At 38.6% G+C, this 24,495-nt stretch overlaps 1 protein-coding gene across 1 annotated transcript in view; it reads right to left on the bottom strand.

The window, feature by feature from the left end:
- LOC114046495 overlaps positions 1 to 24,495 on the bottom strand; it is a 140,995-nt gene that overhangs the window by 7,214 nt on the left and 109,286 nt on the right. Inside the window, exon 18 of the mRNA XM_027866820.1 lies at positions 20,086 to 20,209. Within this exon, the coding sequence (XP_027722621.1) occupies positions 20,086 to 20,209 (124 nt within the window). The remainder of the gene's footprint in view (positions 1 to 20,085; positions 20,210 to 24,495) is intronic.

Here is a 24,495-nt window from a genome sequence, read left to right as displayed (position 1 = left end):
GAGCCCAAGGAATTAGAGTGGGGAGGGAGGCAAGAGGAGACACTGAGGTGCCTAAGGAGGAGTGACCCAGCTCAGGTGGGAGACAGTGCAGGTCAAAACTCCCACACTTATCACAGTGGAATCAGACCAGTAAGTATCCCCTATACCTCCATCCTGGGCAAGTTAGGAAGACCCAGTCTTTAAAAAAACAAAACAAAGTCAGTTATTGCCCTCAAAATTCTTACAATCTAGTGAGGAAGAAAACTAAATATGAATAAGTATAATAAAAAATAGGTTAAGTATATAGGAAATGTATGGTGTACTCTGGGAGGCCCTACTTATTTATGGTTCTCAGGTAATAGACATCAATAATATATAAACTAAAGGCAACTAGGTGGCACAGTGGATACAGCGCCAGCCTTCAAGTCAGGAGGATGTGAGTTCAAATCCAGTCTCAGACACATGACACTTACTACCTGTGTGACCCTGGGCAAGTCACTTAACCCCGGTTGCCTCACCAAAAAGCAAAATAATAATAATAATGATTATATATATATATATATATATATATATAAACTAATTCCATTTTGAAAATAGTATTAAATATTATGAGTAGAGTTAAAATATATATATATATAATATATATATATATCTGTATACGGCAGCATAGATCCACCAAGTTAAATATCCTCATAATCATCATCACATTGATCAATGCAGATTATATAAGGCAACAGCAGAAACTATGCAAAGCATCATTGTAAGCAGCAAAAAATTTAGCACCTACCAAATACTTCGTAAAACTCAACCTGGTGGCTAGAATTATACATCAGAAAAATCTCTATTTTTCATAAATAAATAGATGACAAGTAACTACAAGCATAACTGTCTCCCAAAGTTCTGTCTTTGACCCTATTCTCCTTTCTATGACTGCTCTTTCCCTTGGTGATCTAACTTACTCCCATGGTTCTAGCGAATACTATTATGCAGATGATCCCCAAATCTCAATTTCCAATTCTAGTCTCTGCCTAGAGTTCCATGACCATATTTCCAGCTGCCTTCTGGATATCTCCATGTGGATGGCCCACTGCCACAGCAGGCTCAATTAAAATTGAATTCATCATCTTCCCCTAAAACCTGCTTCTCCCTGTAACTTTTCTATTTCTATTAATGGCAACACCATCTTCCCCAGTCATCTAGACTCATAATTTTAGAGTCATCCCCCTCCCTACCATTACAAATCTAATCACTTGCCAAATCCACTTGATTCTATCTCTTCATCTCTCATTTCTTATCCTCAACTTCAACTGCAAATGAGGCCATTTTGTCTTTTCCCTTATGGTACTACAATAGCCTCTGGTCTCTCTGTTTTCTGAATCCATCCTTCATAGCATTAACTAAATAATCTTCCTAATGCACTGCTATGATCATGTTATTCTATTCAGAAGTCTTCAGTGGCTCCCTATTGCCTACTGATTAAAGTATAACCTTTTCATCTGGGCATTTAAGACCCTCTGCATTCGCTTCATTCTACCTTCCCAGCTTTATCTCACAATCCTCCCCTTCATACTCTATATTTAAACCAAAAAGGACTACTTTCAATGTATTTTTTTCATCCTACCATCTTCCATCTCTGTACCTTTGCTCATGCTTTTCTTATTGTACATAGATAGGCCTCCCCTACCCCATTCTCCATCTGTTGAAGTCCTTCAAGGTCCCTTCAAGTCCCTTCAAGGTCCAACTTAGGTGTCACCTATTCCATGAAGTCTTACCTGCAACTTCCCTCTATTGGTTAAAAATGATCTTTCCCTCCTGATAGTTTTCATCACTCTTTGTCTGGACCTCTCCTTCACCCTTTCCTTTTCCTTGCATCATAATTATTTGTGTATCTTTCCCCCATTAGATGTTAAGGTTCTTGAAAAGTAATGCCTGTGTTGTAAATATCTTTGTTACTTCAGCATCTGCTACAATGCTTTGTACAAAGTTAACTGACACTTAATGGATGCTTATTGAATGAATGAAAGATCCCATGGCACCCTCATAGTGGAGGTATTCACCTTATTTTGCAACCACTTTTGGATTCACTATTTAGTGTTTGCCCTAGAATTAAGATGAGCAAAAACTGACTTCACCATTTACAGCTTTTGATTTAGGACTCAGAACTAGGGGTCTTACCTTAAAATAATTTAATGTTTGTTTGTTTGATTGTTTTGAAACCCAACATACCTTGCTAGAAATGTGGACAGTGCCAAGAAAGACTTTTCTCTCTGATGTTTCCTGTTCATATTTAAGCAATTATAAAATCTGAGCTGTCCAGTTCACCTATGCCCAAACAGATTCTATGGTTCCCATATACTTAAAAAGTTAGAGTCGTATTTAAGATTTTCTAAATTTATTTCAAACCAGGGACCAACAAGAGGTATACTCTATATTACTCTTCCCTTAAGTGAATTGGGGAATGTTGCTAATGATACTTTGGCTAAATTTTTCTGCTACATATAATGAGGCATGAGAAATAAATATTTCTCTCTTTAATAACTAATTATTGTATTAGGACCAAGGTTTTCCCCCTTTTCTACTTCTTCAATCAGAAACCAACCACTGTGGGAAATCTTTTTTTAGAGATTTAGCCTGGCCAAGATCGAATCAGATAGTAACAGATAATTCTAAGTTTGGCCTAATGGGTGTATTCCTACTTAACGTGTTTGTACTGACTGGTCTGGGAAAATGTGATTCTCCCTATTATCAAGATAAGTAAAATGGAAATTGATGATTCTTCGACCAAGACTTGGGTGACCTAAGTCACTACCCCAAGATAATCCATTTCCCATTGTGTAAACCAATCAGAGCTGATTAGGCACCCCTGGGGAATGCCTACTCTTTGAAGGACATAAAAACCATAAGCCTACCACCATTAGGGGTCTTTGGTCTAAGAGACATGACCAAATGACCATCCTTTTATTAATAATGTGCTGTCCTTATTAATAAAATGATTAAATTACACAGAAACCAAGTTTCTTAAACTTTTTTAATCATCACGGAGGACTTTCCATGACTTTCAATTTAATTCAGATAATTCTTTTTTATTAAAGCATTTATTAAACCCTTATTAAGTGTTAGACATTGTACTAGGTTCTGGGGATACTGAACTGAAACAATCTCTGTCCTCAAGAAGCTTATGGTCTACTTATAAATAAATACAAAGCATACAAAGTAAATGTATAAAATATATGAATATAAATAAATGTGTACACACACAGGGGTGTACTAATAAATATTTAACAACCAGCTCTCTAAAAGCAAATGTATGCATGACACACTTTTCAATTTAATCTGAATTATTAACATTTTCTCCATCACTTTCTCAAGTGTAAACAATCAACAAAACAATAAGCCAAGCCCTAATTTGTTGTTGCTGTTGTTCAGTCATTTTCCAGTCATGTCTAACTCTTCTTGACTGCATTTGGAGTTTTCTTGGCAAAGATACTAGAGTGGTTTACCATTTCTTTCTCCAGCTCATTTTCCAGATGAGGAAACTGAGGCAAACAGGGTTAAGTGATTTCCCCAGGGTCATATAGCTAGTAAGTGTCTGACGTCAGATTTGAACTCAGGAAGATATGTCTTCTTGACTCCAAGCCCGGCACTATAACCACTACACCGCCAAAGTACCCTCTAATTTGTAGCAAATTAGGCTATCTTTTGCTTCACTTCTTACCTAACCTTTAACTACTGAATAAGTGTTGCCTCAAACAAACTGGGACCTGGGAAAGACTTTAGTTTAAAAAGTACAAGGTCTCCTACCTCATCCAAGGCCATCACCAGTGGTCCTGACCTATGTCTTACCACTGGCCTCTGATGACTCTGTAGGAGAGAACGAGGTTGATGACTTTGTACAGCCCTGCCTTATTTAAATCCAATTCACTTGCAAGTCAAGACATCACCCTCTTGATGTCACTGCTCCTCTTCAAGAATGAAGGATGAACAACAACAGCATTTGCCAATTTTTGAGTTGTAAACACAATGAAAATTTATCAGTATTTTCTCTCTCTCTCTCATTCTGTATTATATATACATATATGTATAAATACATATGTACATACACACACAGAAAAGGGGGAAGGAAAGTCCAAATTAGAAGAATCATAAAATTCTTGAGCTGAGCCCTGAATGGAAGGAGCCAGGGATTTCAAGAGGGGCAGTGAGGTGGGAGTACATTCCAAGTATAGGGGAAAGGCTCTGCAAAGGCATAAATTTCATCCACAGAGAGGCCAGTTTGTCCAAAATGTACAGCGATCAAGGGGTCACAATGGGCTTTCAATGATAAACAAAGGCATAACACACTGTACCTTAGAGAAAGGAGGGAGTCAGTGAAGCTTCTTGAGTAAGAGACTGACATGATTAGACCTATCCTTTAGAAATTTTAATTTGGGAGCTGGGTAGGTGGTGGATACTTTAGAGAGGGACAGGATTGGAGGAAGAGTGAAGAGTGAAAAGGTTATGGCAATAGCCCAGGCAAGAAGGGATAAGAGCAATGTGTAATAATTAGGCAGAGAGATTTTAAAAAATTGTCATTAAAAGTGGTACCTGTGATAATACTACAAAAAGGGCAAGGCTAATGATAGGGATGATTCCTTTCACAAATTCTGTTGCCTGAGCAGAAATCTATCAATTCATTAAACACCTACTATATGCAAAGAGTTACATTCTAATAAGACAGACAATACTAGCATACAAATAACCATAATATTAGATAGGCACCACATAATTGATATAGAGTACTAGAGGAGGTCAATTGAAGAGAAAGGCTTGCTAAGACTTAGTTTTATGACCTCTGTGAAGGAATTAAATTTTGTTTTGACATAACTATGGACAGATGTGAAATGTGTTTCTTGCTGTGACTCAGTGGTCTAAGTAACCATTTACATAATCTACCATTACCATTCAAAATATATCATTAACATTGTATATGTAGTAAAATGAAATAAAATTATGCAAACATCAACAACAATCTACTTACAACAAAAGGCTTAAAACTATGAAGCAGTCAGACATTGATCTTAAAATGAACATTTTCAAAATGATAAATACATTTTACCTGAACCTTGAAAGCATCTATGAGCAGGGACCCAGTGACTTTAGTCCATGTTTAGCAATAAACTAGGCTTAAGAGATGCCCCAGTCCACTGCACCTGGTTTTTTTTTTTTTTTTTTTTGGAACTTGAAGGCTTTCTGCAGTAGCTTGGCCAATGATGCTAAAAGCATGAGGCCTTTTTTGGCAAAGTTTTAACCCATACAAGGGAAGCCAAAAGTCTAAGAAGGCATTCAAAGACACGGAGGTTGAGGCGGGGTAAGTGGAAACAAAGGAAGATGGGGCAAGGATATATCCAAATGGGTCACTGGATAGACAGAGTAGACAGAGACTAAGAAAACTCCACTGGGGACAGGTCAACCAAGGAAATTCTAAGACTTAGATATCATCTCAGATAGCAGTTTTGTTTTGTTTTTCCCCTGAAAAAGATCTGGGGGTTTTAGTGGACTTTGAGCTCAATATAAGTCTATAGCACGATGTGGCAGCCACAAAAGCAAATGTAAACTCGGACTGTATTAAGGACAGAGCTTCCAGGAACATCGAGGTGATAGTCCCACTGTACTCTGCCCCCATCAGATCTCCTCTTGAGTATAATGTTCACTTTAGGACACCACAGCAGTGACAAACTAGAGAATGTCCATAGGACCAGAATGGTGACCAGCCTTGAGGCCATGTCATATGAGAATGAAATGAATGAACCGGACATGATCAGCCCAGGGAAAAGAACTCATGGGAGACGTGCTAGTTGCATTAAAATGTTTGAAAGGCTGTCATTTGGAGGAGGGTTTAGCCGTGTTCCTATTTTGTTTGTACCCAGAGGGCAGAACCAGAATCTGTGGGTGAGAGCTGCAAAGTGGCCAATTTCAGGCTTGATGACAGGAAAATTTCCCAAACCGGGAGCTGTCCAAAAGTGGAACAGCTTGCCTCTAGAGGTGGTGGTTTCTCCCTCCTTTCAAGCAGAGGCTGGATAATAAGTTTGGTGTTATTTAAAGTAAGGATATTTTTCCTGCCAGGACAAAAATTTTTCCTATTGGCCAAAATGGTCCCTGAGGCCCCTTCCAAACCTCAACTACCATGATTCCGTGATCTTCAGGTTAGAATAGCAGGAGGAAAGGAATCAGTGGTATTGTAAGAAGCAGTCCTCCTGACCCAGCATCCAGGTTACATGATCTCAGTTTTCTGCAGGTTTTAACTAGATCATCCTACACAACAGAACTATTCTGGACTGAGGCCTGGGGTTTTGTAAGGGAGAAGTAAGGTCTCTAGTAGGGACGTCTGATTCATTTTCCTTATTTAATGTCACAGGCAGCAAAGTCACAGTTATTAAGGTGATAGTTTACTTGAAAGATTCCAAATGGTAAGGGTGAAGGGGGAGGGAGGACTAGAAATGGGGCAGGGTACAGGCACCAGGCAGGAGGAAGACATTTATCTCCAATAGTGAAGACCTGTGGAAAGATGGCATAGGCTCCGAAAACTGTCTTTTTTGAACCACTGCAACATCGAGTTATGAAGTTGCCAAATACAAATCCTAAAATTAACATATTCGCTGGAATCTTGAAAGAAATCACAGGCAAGGGCCCAAGAATTCTAATTTGTTGCTATATGTCTATGCATATGCTGAGATTGTTCAAATGTCATGGAATTCATTTAAAGGGAAATTTTCCTCTTCTGCAAAATGAATGGCAAGATAAGATTACCTCTAAAGATACTTCCCATTCCAAAATTCTGTCTTTGACTCAGACTGAATTGTAGCTAGCATCCACTTGAATACAAGTCATTGTCATAGACTCTCAGGTGTTTTGCTTTTGTTTTTTTTTCTGGGTTGGGGGTGGAGTCAGGGTGGCAAGTTAATAAGACCTTGCTTTGCTTAATTCAGTTTAGGTTTTTTCTTTTTTTTGGTTTTGTTTTGTTTTGCTAAGAAACAGTAACAAAGGATGATGGCATAGAAAAAGCACTGTATTTGGAATCAAAAAATCTAAAATCCAATCCTTGATAAGTCAATTGACTTTCTAGGTCTTAGTTACTCACTTGTGAAATGACAGAAGGGGAAAGTTTTAGAGTAGATGACCTCTAAATCTAAATCTGTGATCCTGATATCTTGATATCCAGTTCAAATAGCTTTAAGTAAATCAATGCTACTTGGGGAGTGGGGAGTAGGCATGGAGGCTACCACTCGTCCCACATATCTTAGTGGAGACAAAGGCTAAATGTGCAGAATAAAAATGGTCAAGAAATTCCCAATCCACCAAAAACAGAAGGGAACTCTCTGGTCAGGGCATTCATTCACTCATTCAAAGTATTAACGCTGGCTCTCTCAGTTGCTGTTTCGATAAGATATTCTCCAATATATTATTTTATATTTGGAATAATCAAATAAATCTTTTAAGACCAAATCTAATATAGTAGCTGCAAGGCTCCATAAATAGCCACTGTCCTGTTTCTCTTCTTTCTTTTCTTTCTCTCTTTCAATAACTACTTTCACTTGTCCTCATTAACATAAGCAAATATTTACCATTTGCCTACTGTACATACAATCATTAGATTGTGAGTTCCTTGAAGGCAGGGGCTGATTTTGCTCTGTCTGGCACTTGGTATATTGGCACTTGGCACTTCATATATGGTTGTGGAATGGCTAATATGGAAATATGTTTTGCATAATCTCAAATGTATAATGGGTATCATATTACTTGACTTTTCAATGGGTTGGAGAGGAACTGCAGAGAGGGAGAGAATTTGGAACTCAAAATGATTAAAAAATGAATGTTTAAAAACAAATAAATGAATGAACTGACTAATTAATTACTCAACTAAAGAGAAAAAATGCATTTATGATACAAAAGGGGATAAAACAGTCTGTGTCTTTAAGAAACTTACAACTGAACTGGAATGATATAGCATCATTATAAAAAAGGTATATTATAATACTAGATAATAAGATACTAAGTTTCACCGCAGAGTAAAAGTTTCCCCAGCCGCTCTTCTTTCTTTCTTCTTCTTTTCCCCCCCCCTTTCATACCTTCACTTCTCCTTTCTCTCTTACTTCTTTCCTGGAGATCAAGGTAAGTTTTAGATCTACAACTTATAAAGAATCAATTAATCAATCCACACATATTTATTAAGAACCTACTAAGTGCCAAGCACAGTACTAGGCACTGGGGATACAGGTGTAATGAATGAAATAGTTGAAGAAGTTTCAGAATAATAAAAATGAGTCAAAATACAGAAAATGGGTCTTATGAAAAGAAGTCGGAAGGGCCTTGTTATTATGGGTGGAGGCAAGCAGCTATTCATCTTCAATGAAAGGACCACAAACAAGGGTAGGCTTGAAATTTTTTTTAAATTTAGAAAGAATTTTCCAATCATAAAACCTGAGGCACTAGAGCAGAGGGCATCTTAACCATTTTTGTGTCATGGATCCTTTCATCGCTCTGGTGAAACCTAGAGGCTTTTTCTCAGAATAATATTTTTAAATGCATAAAATAGCTAGTACTTCAAAGAAAACCAATTACATTGAAGCATAGTCATTATTATTTTTTAATACAAGTTCATGGGCCCCAGGTTAAGAATTCTTGCTTAAGGAACATTATTAGCAGGGGCAGTATTATCAGAGGAAGTTAGAAAATCAACTTCTCGGAAAATAATAAAACATCTGTATTATGTTTTGCTAAATGACCATTAACTCATTTGTATATGATGGTGTAAAATGATGATGAATGCTATTTTGGTTTGGTGACTGCCCATGAATGAAACCCAACAACTGTGGCTGACTGTCAAAGTCACTCCTTCTTCTATTCACTACTCCATGCTATTCTAACCATTTAGCACAAATAGGTCAGTAGACCTTCTGATCTTTGGGGCCCTAAACCTTACTGTAGACCCTTTTCCTCCACTGACTTCAGATGCTCATTCCCCAGCAAAGTTCCTTTCCTGTGGATTCCAGGTAGGGAGGAAGCTGTAGAGACTTCAGACCCTCCTCACCCCTTCATCTCCCAGGAGATACCAAAAGCAAAAAAGTCTCTAAACCATTTGCCGAACAGGTGAGTACTTCTGTTGGCCATTTTGACAAAGGTGATCTTAAATTTCCATGAAAAGTTGTATTACAAAATAAAAATAATTCAGAGAAGATACTATGCAGCCTTCTAATTCTCTTACATTTTTATTTCAGAACACCAGTAAAACTACCTTAAATTGGACGTTCATTAAAAAAAATCACTGTTCTTAATGACCTCACACATCTAGAAACAATGGTGTGCCTTCTTAATGACTTCCTTTAATATGTTGGGCTTGGCTTCAGCATTCATTAGACATCAGATTTCAAGAGAACTTCCTTTTAGCTTTGGCTAAATACTTGTTACTTGGCTAAAATACTCAAGCCATAATGTTTAATGAATTTATTTATCAGGAAAAGTAAGTTTTCCAGTTTATGATGAAGCAAAAGATGATATCATATGTGACTGCAGAATAAAATGTAAATGAAAATAGAGGGAGGGGAAAGGAAAGAAACTGTATTTGCCTGGTATCTGGCATGAGGAATAATATGTTTGAGACTGAATATATGCATATATGAAAAGAAGCTCTCTCACTAATGAAGGCAGACAGTGATCAACATCATATGGGTTTTGTTGAAAGGCACCTGAAACATACTTGATTCCTTTCACAGAGATAAGAAATAACCAGATGGCCCAAAAGGAAGAAAGCCCTGTTTTTCTCCCTGTTTTGTTAGAAAAGCAAAAATTCCTTTCATCTAACATTTATGAAGTGCCAATAATATGCAAGTCTCTCTGCTGGATACTGGGGATACAGATAGGAACAAAGAGAGTCCTTGCCCTCATGGAGTTTATAGTCTGTGAGGGCAGCTAAGGCATATACACCAATAAGCATCATTCAGAGTATAGTAGGAAGAGGGAAAAGAAGACATCGTGATAAAGTATTCTAAATAATTTTTGAGGGGGGGAGAGAATACTTTTATTTGGGAGCTTCAGGGAAGAACCGGCAAAGGAGGTGACACCTGAACCTTGAAGGATTTCAACACACAATAAGGTAAGTGTGTTCGAGGCATGGGAGATATTCTGGATGAGTGAATGGAGTGAAAAAGGGGAAGAATAAAAACAGGCAGCAGCTAGTAGTTGAGTTTGAGATGTAGTAGAGTGGGAAAGGGAGTAATTCAGTTTAATTCAATGAGCTTTCATGAAGTACCTAGCACATTCCAGGCACTTTGCTAGGAGGTACATGAGGCCTTTTTTGATTTCCCAGTTATCACAGCTCCTTAAATCACGTGGTGTATATTTTGTATTTTCTTATTTGTGTATATGTTGTAAACTCTGGTAGAATACATGTTCCATGAGGACAGGAGTTGTTTCTGTTTTATCCATGTATATCCCTAGAGCCTAGTACAGTGCTGTGGAAGAAATTCAGAGTGATACAGTGGAATGAGGTGAATGGTTTTGTGTCGGAGGACCTGGGTTTGAATCCTGCCTTTGCCACCTATGTGGTCTGAGCAGTTCTTGTCGCCTCACCAAGTGATTTCTGACCAAGACTCAGTTTTCTCATCTGTAAAATAAGGGAGATTGGACTAGATGGCCTTTAAGGTCCCTTCTAATTCTAGATCTCTGACCTAACAGGTACTTAATAAATGTTCACTAAATCAATATACACACCAAACATCATCATTTTGTAGACTGAATGTCTCACACATATGTGGCACTATTTTTAAATAAATATGGATGCTGTTGTGACTGATGAAATACAAATTAATTTAAGACTATGTTACTGAATTCAGAGAAGCTTTCTGTCATCGTGTTTTTTTTATTTTCAATTAATTTATTTATTTTTAGTTTTCAACATTTATTTCCACAAGATTTTGAGTTCCAAATTTTCTCCCCATCTCGTCCTTCCTCCCACCCCAAAATGGCATGCATTCTGAATAACCCTAATCTGCCCTCCCTTCTATCTCTCCCCTGCCTTTTCTCATCCCTTTCCCCTTCCCTTTTGCTGTAGGGCAGGATAGATTTCTATACCCCATTTCCTGTATATCTTATTTCCTAGTTGCATGTGAAAATAATTTTTTTTTTAACTTTTGTTTTTAAAATTTTGGGTTCCAAATTTTCTCCCTTCCTCCCTCCCCACCTACCCTCATTGAGAAGGCAAGCAACTCAATACATGTTATACATGTGTAGTCATGCAAAACACTTCCACAGTAGTCATGTTATGAAAAACTAAGTATATTTCCCTTCATCCTATCCCACCCCCCATTCGTTCTATTCTCTCTTTTGACCCTGTCCCTCTTTAGAAGTATTTGCTTCTGATTACCCCCTCCCCCAATCTGCCCTCCCCTCTATCAACCTCCTGCTCTCTTGTCCTCTTCCCCCCCTATTTTCTGTAGGGTAAGATAGATTTCCATACCCAATTGAATGTGTATGTTATTCTCTCCTTAAGCAAAATCAATTGAGAATAAGATACACTCATTCCCTCTCACCTTTTCCCCATTTCCCCTCCACTGTAAAAGCCTTGTCTGTTTTATGTGAGATAATTTACCCCACTACCTCTCCCTTTCTTCTTCTCCCAGTATAATCCTCTCTCATTCCTTAATTTTATTATCCAGTTATCACCCCTTCATCTTCAACTCACCCTGTGCTCTTTATTTATGTTTATCTATCTATCTATCTATCTATCTATCTATCTATCTATCTATCTATCTATCTACATACATACATACAATTTTTTTCCCTCCAACTACTTTAATACTGACAAAGGACTCATGAGTTACAAGTATCATCTTTCTATGCAGAATGTAAACAGTCAACCTTAATAAGTCTCTTATGATTTCTCTTTCTTGTTTACCTCTTCATGTTTCTCGAGTCTTGTATCTGAAAGTCAAATTTTCTGTTCAGCTCTGGTCTTTTCATCAAGAATGCTTGACAGTCCTGTATTTCACTGAATGTCCATTTTTCCCCTGAAGGATTATACTCAGTTTTGCTGGGTAGGTGATTCTTGGTTGTAATCCTATCTTCTCTGCCCTCCAGAATATTATATTCTAAGCCCTGCGGTCCCTTAATGTAGAAACTGCTAAATCTTGTGTTATCCTGATTGAGTTTCCACAGTACTCTACTTGTTTCTTTCTGGCTGCTTGAAATATTTTCTCCTTGACCTGGGAACTCTGGAATTTGACTATAATATTCCTAGGAGTTTTCCTTTGGGGATCTCTTTCAGGAGGTGATAGGTGGATTCTTTCAATTTCTATTTTGCCCTCTGGTTCTAAAATATCAGGGCAGTTTTCCTTGATAATTTCTTGAAAGATGATGTCTAGGCTCTTTTTTTTGATCATGGCTTTCAGATAGTCCAATAATTTTTAAATTTTCTCCCCTGAATCTATTTTCCAGGTCAGTTGTTTTTCCAATGAGATATTTCACATTGTTTTCTATTTTTTCATTCTTTTGAATTTGTTTTACAGTGTCTTGATTTCTCATCAAGTCACTAGCTTCCAATTGCTCCATTCTAATTCTTAAGGAAGTATTTTCTTCAGTTAGCTTTTGGACTTCCTTTTCCATTTGGCCAATTTTGCTTGTAAGGGCATTCTTTTCCTCATTGGCTTTTTGGACTTCTTTTGCCATTTGGGTAATGCTATTTTTTAAGGTGTTATTTTCTTCAGTATTTTTTTGGGTGTCCTTTAACAAGCTGTTGACTTGTTTTTCATGATTTTCTTGCATCACTCTCAGTTTTTCCTCTACTTCTCTTACTTGCTTCTCAAAATCCTTTTTGAGCTCTTCCATGGCCTGGGACCAATTCACATTTTTTCTGGAGCCTTTGAATGTAGGAGCTTTGACTGTGTTGTCTTCTTCTGGTTGTATGTTTTGATCTTCTTTGTTACCAAAGAAAGATTCTATGGTCTGATTCTTTTTGTGCTGCTTGCTCATGATCCCAGCCAATTATTTGAGTTATAAACTCTTTGTTAAGGTAGGAGTCTGTTTCCAGTGTGGAGAATGTACTGTCCCAAGGTTTGGGGGTTTGTACAGTTGTTTTCAGAGATACTTCTAGGGACCTGAAAATTTTCAGTTTTTCCAAGGTGCTACGATCAAGGATGAGGTGTTTACTCCTTTCCTGGCCTGTGCTCTGGTCTATGAGCACTCTTTTCTGTCTTGGAACTGTGAGGAGGATTTCCTCTCCACCGCCATTACAAGCTCCATCCCGCCAGCACTCCTCCTTGCCACCCAGGACCACCACCCAGAACTGTGACCCAGATCCAAGCATGGGCAAAGCAACAGAATCCTGTAGCAGCAGAGAGATCCCTGCAATCCCCCTCTGATCAGCCACTCTATTCCCCCTCACTCTGTGGACCAGAAGCTCAGGAAGCAGCTGGCGCCCCGGGACCACACTTGGAGGCTGGGGGCTGGGACCCCATGCGTCAGTCTCACCACCGCAGACAAAGACTTTTCCTACTGACCTTCTAAGTTGTCTTTGGCGTTTGTGGGTTGAGAAGTCAGGAAGCGACCAGAGCTGCCAGTGATTCAGTCCTCTGAGGCCTGCTCCAGGTTCGCTGAGGCCCGCGCATTCATATCGAACTGCGCTCCTCTCCCAGCCCTGCGCGATATACCTTTCCGATCAACCATCCAGGTTGTCTTGGGCTGGAAATTTGTTTCACTCTGTCTTTTTGTAGGTTCTGCTGCTTTAGAATTTGTTTAGAGCCATTTTTTTACAGGTATTTGGGGAGGTTTGGGGGAGAGCTCAAGCAAGTCACTACTTTTACTCTGCCATCTTGGCCCTGCCCCTGTCATCATGTTTTTGTCTAAACAATATTAATATCTAGAATTTGTATGGCATTTTAAGGTTTGCAAAATGCTTTATAAGTGTTATCTTATTTGATCCTGACAGGGATTGTTAGGTAGATGCAATTATTATCTCCAATTTACAGATGATGAAATTGAATCCAAGAGAGTTTCTGGCTTGCCCAGGGTAACATAACTAGTAAGTTCTAACCAAGGTTTGAAAGACTTTCTGACTGTAGATCTAGTGATGACACCATTAAACCACCTACTTAGCTTAGTCAACAGATTGAGAGAGGAGGGATAAAGGGTGGCTTATGACATTTTGGATGTTAAAAAGGTGTCCTACAACTTGAAAAGACTGGAGACTCACTGCTAAAGGTATAAGAAACCACTGCAGGATATGATTTAATTTATTATGTCTTGCTTCCTTAATTTCACAATTTAGTCCATCTATAAAATATACTGAGAGTTGTTGTTTGTCCTTTATTTTCAGAGAACCAATGACATCGTAGGGTGATGTCTCGACTAGTGCATGAATTGGATTTAAGTGAGGCAGAGCTGCACAAAGTCATCAACCTTACTCTCTCTTCCAGAGTCATTGAAGTCCAGTGGCAAGACAAAAATCAGGGCAACTGGCAATGGCCGAGAATGCAGTGAATGACCTTGGTGTCTTCCATATCTGACCAAGCTCTAAGGACTCCACAGTAACTGCTTCAGCCACCTTCATGGCCATTTGAACAAATAGTTCTCATCTGTCCCTTCTGACAGGGGAAGTTTTCACATGGTAAGGGTAGACATTCTCCTAACTCATCTACGTGTTTGAGGCTATTGGTTACCCTCAACCTGGTTTAGCCCATCTGCCAAGACAGTTTATCAGGCTGTGGCCACTGTGCATGCTACAGCTTCTTGGAGCTACGGGTGAGAGTTGGGGTGTATGGAGTGCTTGGAGTAGACCAGCAACTCTGGTATGAGGGCTTGCTGAGACCTTTTCAGGACTGCTCAACATCCACCTTTGGTGTCCATACTGAGAGTAGTTGTGAGGAGAAGGCTTGTCTTTGAATGAGGAGAATTTCATTTCAAGTCCTGATTCTAACACCTACTTACTATGATCCTTAGCAGGTCACTTAAATGTTCAGTTCTCCAGGCAATTTTCTAAGACTATAAATTGCAGAACAATTGCTTTTTTCATTAGAAGAGGACATCTCCTCACCAGGAACCTCATACATTGATAAAAATAGCAAGGCCAAACAAAAATAAATAAATAAACAAGCAAAATATACACATTAAAGTCCTTGGTTAATGATAGGGAAGAGGCTAGACTTGTAATTTCACTGCTTTGGGGAATTCTTGGATGAGGAAACTTCTTTTGCCATTTCAGAATCAATGCACCTTCTCTGAAACTCAGGTTCTTACAGGATTGCCTGGAACAGCAAGAGACTAAGTGGTTTGCTCAAACTCACACAGACAGTATGAAAGGCAGGGCTTAAATTTAGGTCTTCCTGGCTCCAAGGACAAGTTGGCAACTATGGCCTCCTGCTAGAAGATGACTATCTATAAACGAAGGAGTTCAAAGTTACTGACATGTTGGTAACACCATAAATTCAGATTGACGCCAATCTTTGTAAAAGCCTTGGGCTAGCTGTCAGGACAAGTTGTGCTGTGTGCAGACTTAAAGCTATAGCTACAGATTGGTGAGCTGATAACATGTGGGAGCAGATAAAAAGTTGGACTGAGTCAGGAGAGACCTGAGGATGAATCCCTTCTATGACACTTATCTGCATAACCACCATGAGCAATTCATCTCACATCTCAGAGCCTCCATTTCCTCATTAGTAAAGTCATACCCATAGTGCCTACTTCACAAGGTTGTCATGAGGATGCATAAAAGCACTTTTTACACCCTTCTATAAATGTGAGCAATTATCATCTTTACCAATAGTGCTGGGATGACTTCTCCCAAATTTTGGCAGAGTACTTCTTTGAGGGATGCAGGGCTCTGGTGAACTTGTCCAAGAGTTTATATGACTCTCACTGCTTTCTGGTTTCTGCTTCTGAAAGTTAAAAGGAGTGGATAGAGTGCTGGGCCTGGAATCAGGAAAACTCATCTTCATGAGTTCAAATATGGCCTCAGACACTAACTGTGTGACCCTGGGCAAGTCACTTAACCATGTTTGCCTCAGTTCCTTCACCTGTAAAATGAGCTGAATAAGGAAATGAAAAACCACTACAGTATTGTTGCCAAGAAAACCCCAAATAGAGTCACTTAAAAAATTATCTTTTATTGAAATTGCAGAATACTTTATTTATATTACAGTAAATTTTATTGGAAAATTGGGGGAGAAATCAACCTTTAAGAATACACTCATGTTGACACCAAGTAAGCCAGCCAAACCAGGTATAAACCAGGGGACTTTGCTTTTTCTATTTGTTTTTAAGATTTTGAATAACACACACACACACACACACACACACACACACACACACACACACACAATTCTACAACATCAGGTTAATCCCCCTGAAGATAATTCAACAAACACTTCCAGCAAGGAGTTAAGAGCTAGAGGAAGAATGCCATTATTTACAGTCTATAGAGGCAATGCTATAAGTAATAATTATGACCTTCAAATAAAAGATGAGTTGAAGTAGGATGCTATTGATAAAATTTTGGTGGTCATGTGGTACCCTCATAAGCCCAGATTAGGTATTTCTGTTCTAGTTCAATAAATTTTTCAATATCCAGTTGTTTAAAATATTGTTTCCAATACAAGTTTTTCTCTCCTTTGATTTAGAGTGTATGTTCTCTCTTAAAGTGAGTTTTATTATAGTATCACAAGAGAAGTTTAAATGTTTTTAAAAACTCTTCTAACATATGCATACTACTGCAGCCAATCAACTTAATGAAGCCAATGTCACACAGGTTTGATTCCCTAGGCTTTCCCAAGGCTAAATAGTGCTTATCTTTTTACTGGTGAGATACACAGATATGTATGTATATGCATATGTCCATGTATGTGTGTATTATTTACATATATACACACACAGACATATACACGTGGATACATGTATATATATATATGTACATATATATGCATGAATATGTATGTCTATATGCATACACATACATGTATGTACATATAGGTACACATACAAAAAGCATATGCTTTGTGCGTTTTATGCATGTGGGACAGTACAGATTTTAACCAACAACATCATATATACAGCCATCTAGTGGGCCAGTAACACATATTTTACCTGTTGGAAGCACTTGTGAATACACAATCTAATGTATTCATTTGGTGCAAAAGATTAAATTATTTCAAGGAAAATGGATTTTACTCTAGAGCTTTATAGAAAAAGAGATTTAAGTTACTATTCTTCTACCCTCCAGCCTGTCCTCTTTCTGATTTATAGCCTCCCTTATTTTGCAAATCTTCCTGTTTACTAATCAAAAATATCATCATTGGAGAAATAAAGTAGTTAATATCTATCTTGAAATGCACTTTAAGGATCTATAATTTTATTAGTATGTGTTCTCCCTCTGCTATAATGTGCACCATGGGATCATAGATACAGAGTTAAAGAGATATCAGGTACCATCCAGTCCAAGCCCCCTATATTACAGATGAGGAAATGGGCCCAGCAAGGGTCTTATTGCATGTTAGGAAATGTCATAAGTGAGGTCTGAATAAAATGAGGTTCTTTAACTCCAGAACCTCACATTATTCAGTAAATTTTCTTTCCACTATACCACACTGCCTCACAGACCCTCTAACTTAGAAGAGGGTCTTTGAGAGTAACTTTGACCAAAACATTTGTCATCTTCTGCCCAACTTGGTGAAAAGCCTCTCTGAACTTAGACTTAGACTCATATGGACACGTGGTCCATCACCAGACCAGTTCTCAAAGCTTTCTCAGCTTGATAGGATAGCCACAGTATGCATTCTATTGACATAGATTTCTAGAACACAGGTATACCCCTAAGCCATGATGGAGTATTGGAGTGGCATCGTGGTGAAGGTCTCGTAGGGTGATATTTGAAAAGCATCATATCAAGATTTGAAAATCAAAGAGACTTATTAAGGTTGAACTGTTTACATTCCTGCATGGAAAGATGATATTTGTAACTCATGAGACCTTTGTCAGTATTAGGGTAGTTGGAGGGAAAAAATTATATGTACGTATATATAGATATAGATAGATAGATAGATAGATAGATAGATAGATAGATAGATAGATAGAGGGCACGGGGTGAGTTGAAAATGAAGGGGTCATATCTGGAGAATAAAATTAAGGGGTGAGAGAGGAATATACTAGGAGAAGGAGAAAGGGAGAGGTAGAACGGGGTAAATTATCCCACAAAAAAAAAAAACAGAAAAGAAAAGGCTCTTACAGTGGAGGGGAAATGGGGGAAGGTGAGAGGGAATGAGTGAATCTTATTCTCATAGGATTTGAATTAAGGAGGGAATAACATACACATTCAATTGGGTGTGGAAATCTGTCTTACCCTACAGGAAAATGGGGGGAAGGGGACAAGAGAGTAGGGGAATGATAGAGAGGAGGGCAGATTGGGAAAGGGAGTAATCAGAAGCAAATGCTTCTGAGGAGGGACAGGGTCAAAAGAAAGAATAGAATAAATGGGTGCACGGGATAGGATTAAGGGAAATAGAGTTAGTTTTTCACAGCATGTCTACTATGGAAGTGTTTTGCATAACTGCACATATATAACCTATATTTAGTTGCTTGCCTTATCAATGAGGGTGGGTGGGGAGGGAGGAAGGGAGAAAATTTGGAACCCAAAGTTTTAAAAACACATGTTTAAAAAAAATGTTTTCACATGCAACTGGGAAATAAGAAATACAGGAAATGGGGCACGGAAATCCATCCCGCCCTACAGGAAAATTGAAAGGGAAGGGGATAAGAGAAGGGGGCAAGAGATAGAAGGGAAGGCAGACTAGGGGAAGGGGTATTTAGAATGCATGCCATCTTGGGGTGGGGGGAGGGGTGAGATCGGGTGAAAATTTGGAACTCAAAATCTTGTGGAAGTAAATGTTGAAAACAAAAAAAAAATTAAAAAAAAAAGATGAGAAAATCATGAGGAAGTACTTTAATGGATTAAAAAAAATCTAGTTGTCTTATGTTTCATTGCAACATTTGAAATACATTTTCTAAAAGTTTATAATAAAATTCCCAAGCATTCTAAAATGTGCACAGTACCTGAGACTACAGTCTTCCAAATGTAACACTCTAAAGTATGCAGGTTGATTTCTATGAGCTTCACTTTGCCAAATGTATGTTATTTTAACTCTATGGTAACTTAAAAATCTGTCCTGTCAACTTGTTAAGTCATACACCTGGGAAGGTGGGTGGTAGAGTAAATAAAGTCATCTAATCTCTCTCAGTCTCTGTTTCTTTGTCTAAAAAATAGGTATAATAATAACACCTACCTTCCAGGGTTGTCATGAGGTTCAGATAAGATAACATATGAAAGGCACTATATAAATTCTAGCTATTATTGTACAACCTCCATTTTGTTTTCCTCATCCTTAGCCCATATTGGTTTCTCCTACCTCTGAACTGCACTTGGAGCCTGAGCAACACAACTTGGTGTGTGACCATACCTCATATGACATTGACTCTCTAAACTGTGGTTAGGTACAAAGATTCCAAACCACCCTTTTCAAAACAGAAACAACTGCAGCTATTGTAGAAAGAGGCGGCTTTCCATAGCTGAGAGAGGACAAGCCTTGGTGTTAGAAAGACCTAGGTTCAGGTCTCCTACCTATGTGACGTTGGGCGGATCACTTAGCTTATCTGTATCCCAGGCAACTTTTTAAAACAAACTATAACACAGTTGTGTCAGAAGAGTGCTCCTTGCACTGATTTTTAAAAATCAAATTTTAAAAAATTACGAACTTGATAAACATCAAAAAACACTAGCATTTCCATTTACAAAGAAGAACATGAAAAGAGAATTATATACATGAAATATTGAATCTCTACCATGTACAGCTTGGTTTCAATATCAGATATAATAAATTTCACATGGTGATACCTACTATACTCCTTATGTGTGAGCCTCTGTACAGTTTCCTATACTGAGGCTGTATCCTGAACATTTCAGGTACAGGGCCCTGCACATAGAAGACAATGCTTGCTAACTCACTGATGAAATCATGAATACAGACCAAAAAAGAAAAACAACTATTCATAACCTAAAAGCATAAATGCAAAACATATGAAGATAGCACATACCTTGTGACTAAAGTCTCTTCTGCCTGTTCTTTATGCAGAAGGTGTTGGAAGTAGTCTTCTATTGCCTGAGCAGTTAAGATTTTTTTTAAGTACGGATAATAGAGGGGATGCCGTGCTACAATGCCTGCAACATATAAAACATTACATCAGAAGGATGGCAATCCATAAATAATCAGATACCTCATATTATCTTCAATATTAGCATGTGGACTAAATCTATTTAGGAATAAGTCATGTATTTTCCATATTTACAGACCAATGGAATATTGCCAACCAAGGGCAAATAGTCCAATGAGTATTTTCATAGTCCAATAAGTATTCTTGAACTGGTTTTGTATATTTCCACATTTCTACATTGATTTCAAGGGATAATTGTAAAATTCTAAAAACTATTAATTTAATTAACTTTAATTTGGAAAAGAAGCACATTACACCCTGTGTAGTTGGGTGGGAGACCTGCAGGAGTAGTAGAAAGGTGGGTTTCAGCTATCTTTGCTACATTAGTTTAAAGAAATTGTGAGGTCTTTTTTCCCCTTCAACAAGAAAAAGATCTTCTATTGACAAATTTGCATCTCAGACAAGAATGATCTGTGTATAACTGGCTAACCCATGCCTTTGGCTCCTTTTAGCTTAATAGAGTTAACTTGGTTGCAATAATTGATATTAACTGTAAACAGAGCTTAGCTAAAGAATTCAGAGTTCATTAGTCAGGCACAATCAATTCAGTGCAACAAACATTGTTAAGTTACTACTGTGTTCAAAGCTTTGTGCTACATGCTAGCTGCACAAAGACAAAACAATCCTAGCCCTCAATGTGCTTGCTTTTTGTGGAAGATAACAACAAGTAAAGCAGACAAATAAATAGAAGGTAATTGGATAAGGAGCTATTACAACTAAAAGGGGGAATGGGAATCCTGAGCGGAATAGTAAGAGAAAATAAGGATTCTAAGAAGCAGGAGGAAAAGAAGAATTATATTCCAGATATGGGGGACAGTTTGTATAAATTTATGGAAGTGAGACATAGAATCTCCAATTCACGGAATAGCTCGTGGTCCACTTTAGCTGAGACATAGAGTACATGAGGGAGATCATGAAAAATAAATCTAGAAAGGTAGGTGGGAGCTAGACTGTGGAAAGGTTTAAACACCAAACTAAAGTGTTTGTATGTTATTCAAGAGGCAAGAAGGAGCCCCAGATAGGCTTTTTAGTAGGGTCATGGCATGGTCAAAGCTTTGTCTTAGGAAGATTATATCATTATATGTGTGGAGGACAGACTGGAGATAGGAGAGGTCGGAAGCAAGGAGAGCAATTAGGAGCCTGTTAGTCCAGATGAGAAATGATATGGACCTGAACTAAGATGGGGGTCCTAAGAAGGAGACAAATGAGAGACATGTTGCAGAGGGAGAATTAACAAGGACTGACAACTGAATGGATCTGGAATTTGGGGGATGAAGGAGATGGGAGAGTGAAGAATTCTGAGGTAGTTATAAACTGTGGTGCCTGGAAGGACGGAAATGCCCTGAAAAGAAATGGGAAAGTTTGAAGAAGAGAGGCTAAGTTTAAGGAGAAAATATAAGTTCCATTTTTTAAATTCAATTTTATTTTATTTTCAGTACCGTTTTTTTTCTCTCCCCCACCCATTAAGAAGGCAAGAAAAATAAAAACCATTACAAATATGTATAGACACATACATCAACTTTCTTCATTAGCCATCTTCTGAGAAAATTCCAAAGGAAAAAAGCAAGAAAAATGAAGAGATAGAAAATATGCTGCAATCATCACTCCAAGTCCAAGTTCTGGCAGTTGACAGCATGTTTCATCTTAAGTCCTTTGAAATTGTGTTGGTCATTGTGCTGATTATAGGTACTAAGTCTTTCAGTTTATTATCTTTTACAATATTGTTATTACTGTAAAAATTGTTCAACGAGTTTCATTTTGCACTTACAGAATTTGAGATACCAGCAGGGCATCTAGAAAAAAGATGTTGGGCAGGCATTGGCGTTCAAGAGAGAGTTTGAGGTTGCATAAGAAGATATGAGAGTCATCTGAGTAAAGATGATAATGGAACCCATAGCAACTCATGTGATCACCAACGAAGAGAGTTCAGTGTGAGAAGAGAAGGGGGCCCAGGACAATGTTGGAAGACATGCTTGCCTAGGTTATAGGAGAGAGAATGATTCAGCAAGGAAGACAGAAAATGAATGCTCAGATGAGTAGAAGGAGAAATAGGGGAGTGGGGCCATGGCAGCCAAGAGATAGAAGATTATCTACTAAGTCAGGGAATTGAAGGGTTCAAAATTATAGAAAAGTCAAGGAAGATAATGACTAAGAAAGGACACTGATGTAGCTGTTAAGGGATGGTTAGTAATCTTGAAAAGAGAAGTTTCAGAAGGGAAGAAGCAGTTAGAAGCCTAGTTGTATGGGCTTGAGAAGTGAGTAGGTGGTGAGAAAGTAGAGGTAACAATTGTAGACAATTCTTTTTAGGAGTGTGGCAGTGGAAAGGAGAGGAGATATCAATGAATCAATTAATATTTATTAAGCACCTACTATGTGCCAAGCACTGAGGATACAAAAAGAGACAAAAGATAGTCCCTGTCCTCAAGAAGTTTACAGTCTAATAGGGGAGACAACATACAAACAAATATATACAAAGCAAGCTATATACTGGATAAATGTGGAATTAAAAGGGGTTGGGAAAGGCTCCCTGTAAAAAAAAATGGGATTTTAGTTGAGACATTAAGGAGGCCAGGCTAGTGTCACTGGATCAAAAAGTATGTATCAGGGAGTAAGGTGTAAGAATGCCAGGCAGAGCATTTTGTATAGAGGCAATAGGAAGCTACTGGAGTTTACTGAGTAGGGGAGTAGGGATCCAATGATATTGGACCTGCATTTTAGGAAAATCATATTAGTGGTTGAATGGAAGATGGATTGCAGTGGGGAGAGACTTGAAGCAGTTAGATTTACCACTGGGCTATTGCAATAATCCAGGTGTGAGGTAATGCGAGTCTGAATTAGAGTGGTGGCAGTGTCAGAGGAGAAAAGGGGACATATTTGAGGGATGTTGCAAGGATGAAATCAACAGGACTTGGCAACAGCTTTGGATAAGAGGAGAGAGAGATAGTGATTCCAGGACGATTCTTGGTTTGGGAGCCTGAGGGACTGGGAAGATGGTGCCGTGCCGCCTTCTCCAGCAATAGGCAAGGCAGCAGGGGAGGAGGGTTTGGCGGAAAGATAACGAGGTCTGTTTTGGACATAGTGAGCTTTAGATGTCTACTAGACATCCTATTTGAGACGTCTCAAATGTAGTTGGAGATGTGAGATTGATTATTGATGGACTGGGTGATACTTTCAAGAAATGAAAGAGTGAGGGGGTAGGTCAAGGATAAGGTGTTTTGTTTGCTTTTTTTTGTACGGTAGGGAGACTTGTAAATGTTCTTCAGACTCCAAATGAGCCAGAGGAAGATCATGTTCATTGGGTGAGCCCTTGGAGGGGCTAAGATTAGATAGGATCCAGGGTAGAAAAGCAATGATTAGCCTTGACAAGGAGAACAAAGCAAAGAAGGAGATAGTTTTTAAGCCTTAATGGGCTTTGCCTTGGTCAAACAGAGACCTGTTGAAGCCCTCAGCTTAAAAAGGTCAAGGTCCCCACTGCAGCCTGAGCCACCTCCAGTCATTCTGATCTATATCTGGCCACTGGGTCCACATGGTTCCAGAGGAGAAAGTGAGGCTGATGATTTTGCGCAGTCCTCCCTTAAATCCAAACTGCTTGTATGTCACAGGATCACCTTCCTGATGCCATGGTCCTCTTCAAGAATGAAGCACAAATAGCAAGCAAGCAAATGTTTTTGAGGCATACAGTAGAAGAGAAGAGAACATTCAAACCAATTGTATGGAAATGTTAATGGTGAGCAAATGAGTTGAGGGGCATGACAGAGGGAGCAGCTTGCATTGGAGAGGATGGCCATGGATGTGCTATCTTCTGGGGAGAGCCATGTTTTTGAAAGGGCCTGAAAATGCCAGGAGTATGTGTTAAGATCTAGGATAAAGGGGAGTTTAACATTATGGTGGTCAGAGGATGATCTGGACTGTGGAGAGGGGTAGAGTTAAATGTAGGGAAAGGTAGTTGGGGTTGCTGGGATTGGAGAGTAGGGGGATATTTTGCTTTGGCAACTCTGAATCCCTGCAATAAGGAAAGTATACTGGGTTGCTAAGGATGCAGGAAGCTGGTAGAGGTTCCAGGGAGTTAAGGCTGGCCCTTTGCCCAAGTAAATACTTCATGATCAGGTCCCTTATCCAGACTGAATTCATGACTGTTGCTAGTTATGTAGCCTTATCCCAAAGTGGAGTCGGGAGAAATGAAGAAATGAAGAATGATTCCTCATGGAATCAGGGATCTTCTAACCTAAGAGT

This window comes from Vombatus ursinus, unplaced genomic scaffold, assembly GCF_900497805.2.
Source record: "Vombatus ursinus unplaced genomic scaffold, bare-nosed wombat genome assembly UNPS02014784.1, whole genome shotgun sequence".
In the NCBI taxonomy this organism is placed as follows: Eukaryota; Metazoa; Chordata; class Mammalia; order Diprotodontia; family Vombatidae; genus Vombatus; species Vombatus ursinus.
The sequence above is the reverse complement of the archived record's forward strand: the minus strand, read 5'-3'. Positions and strand labels throughout refer to the sequence as shown.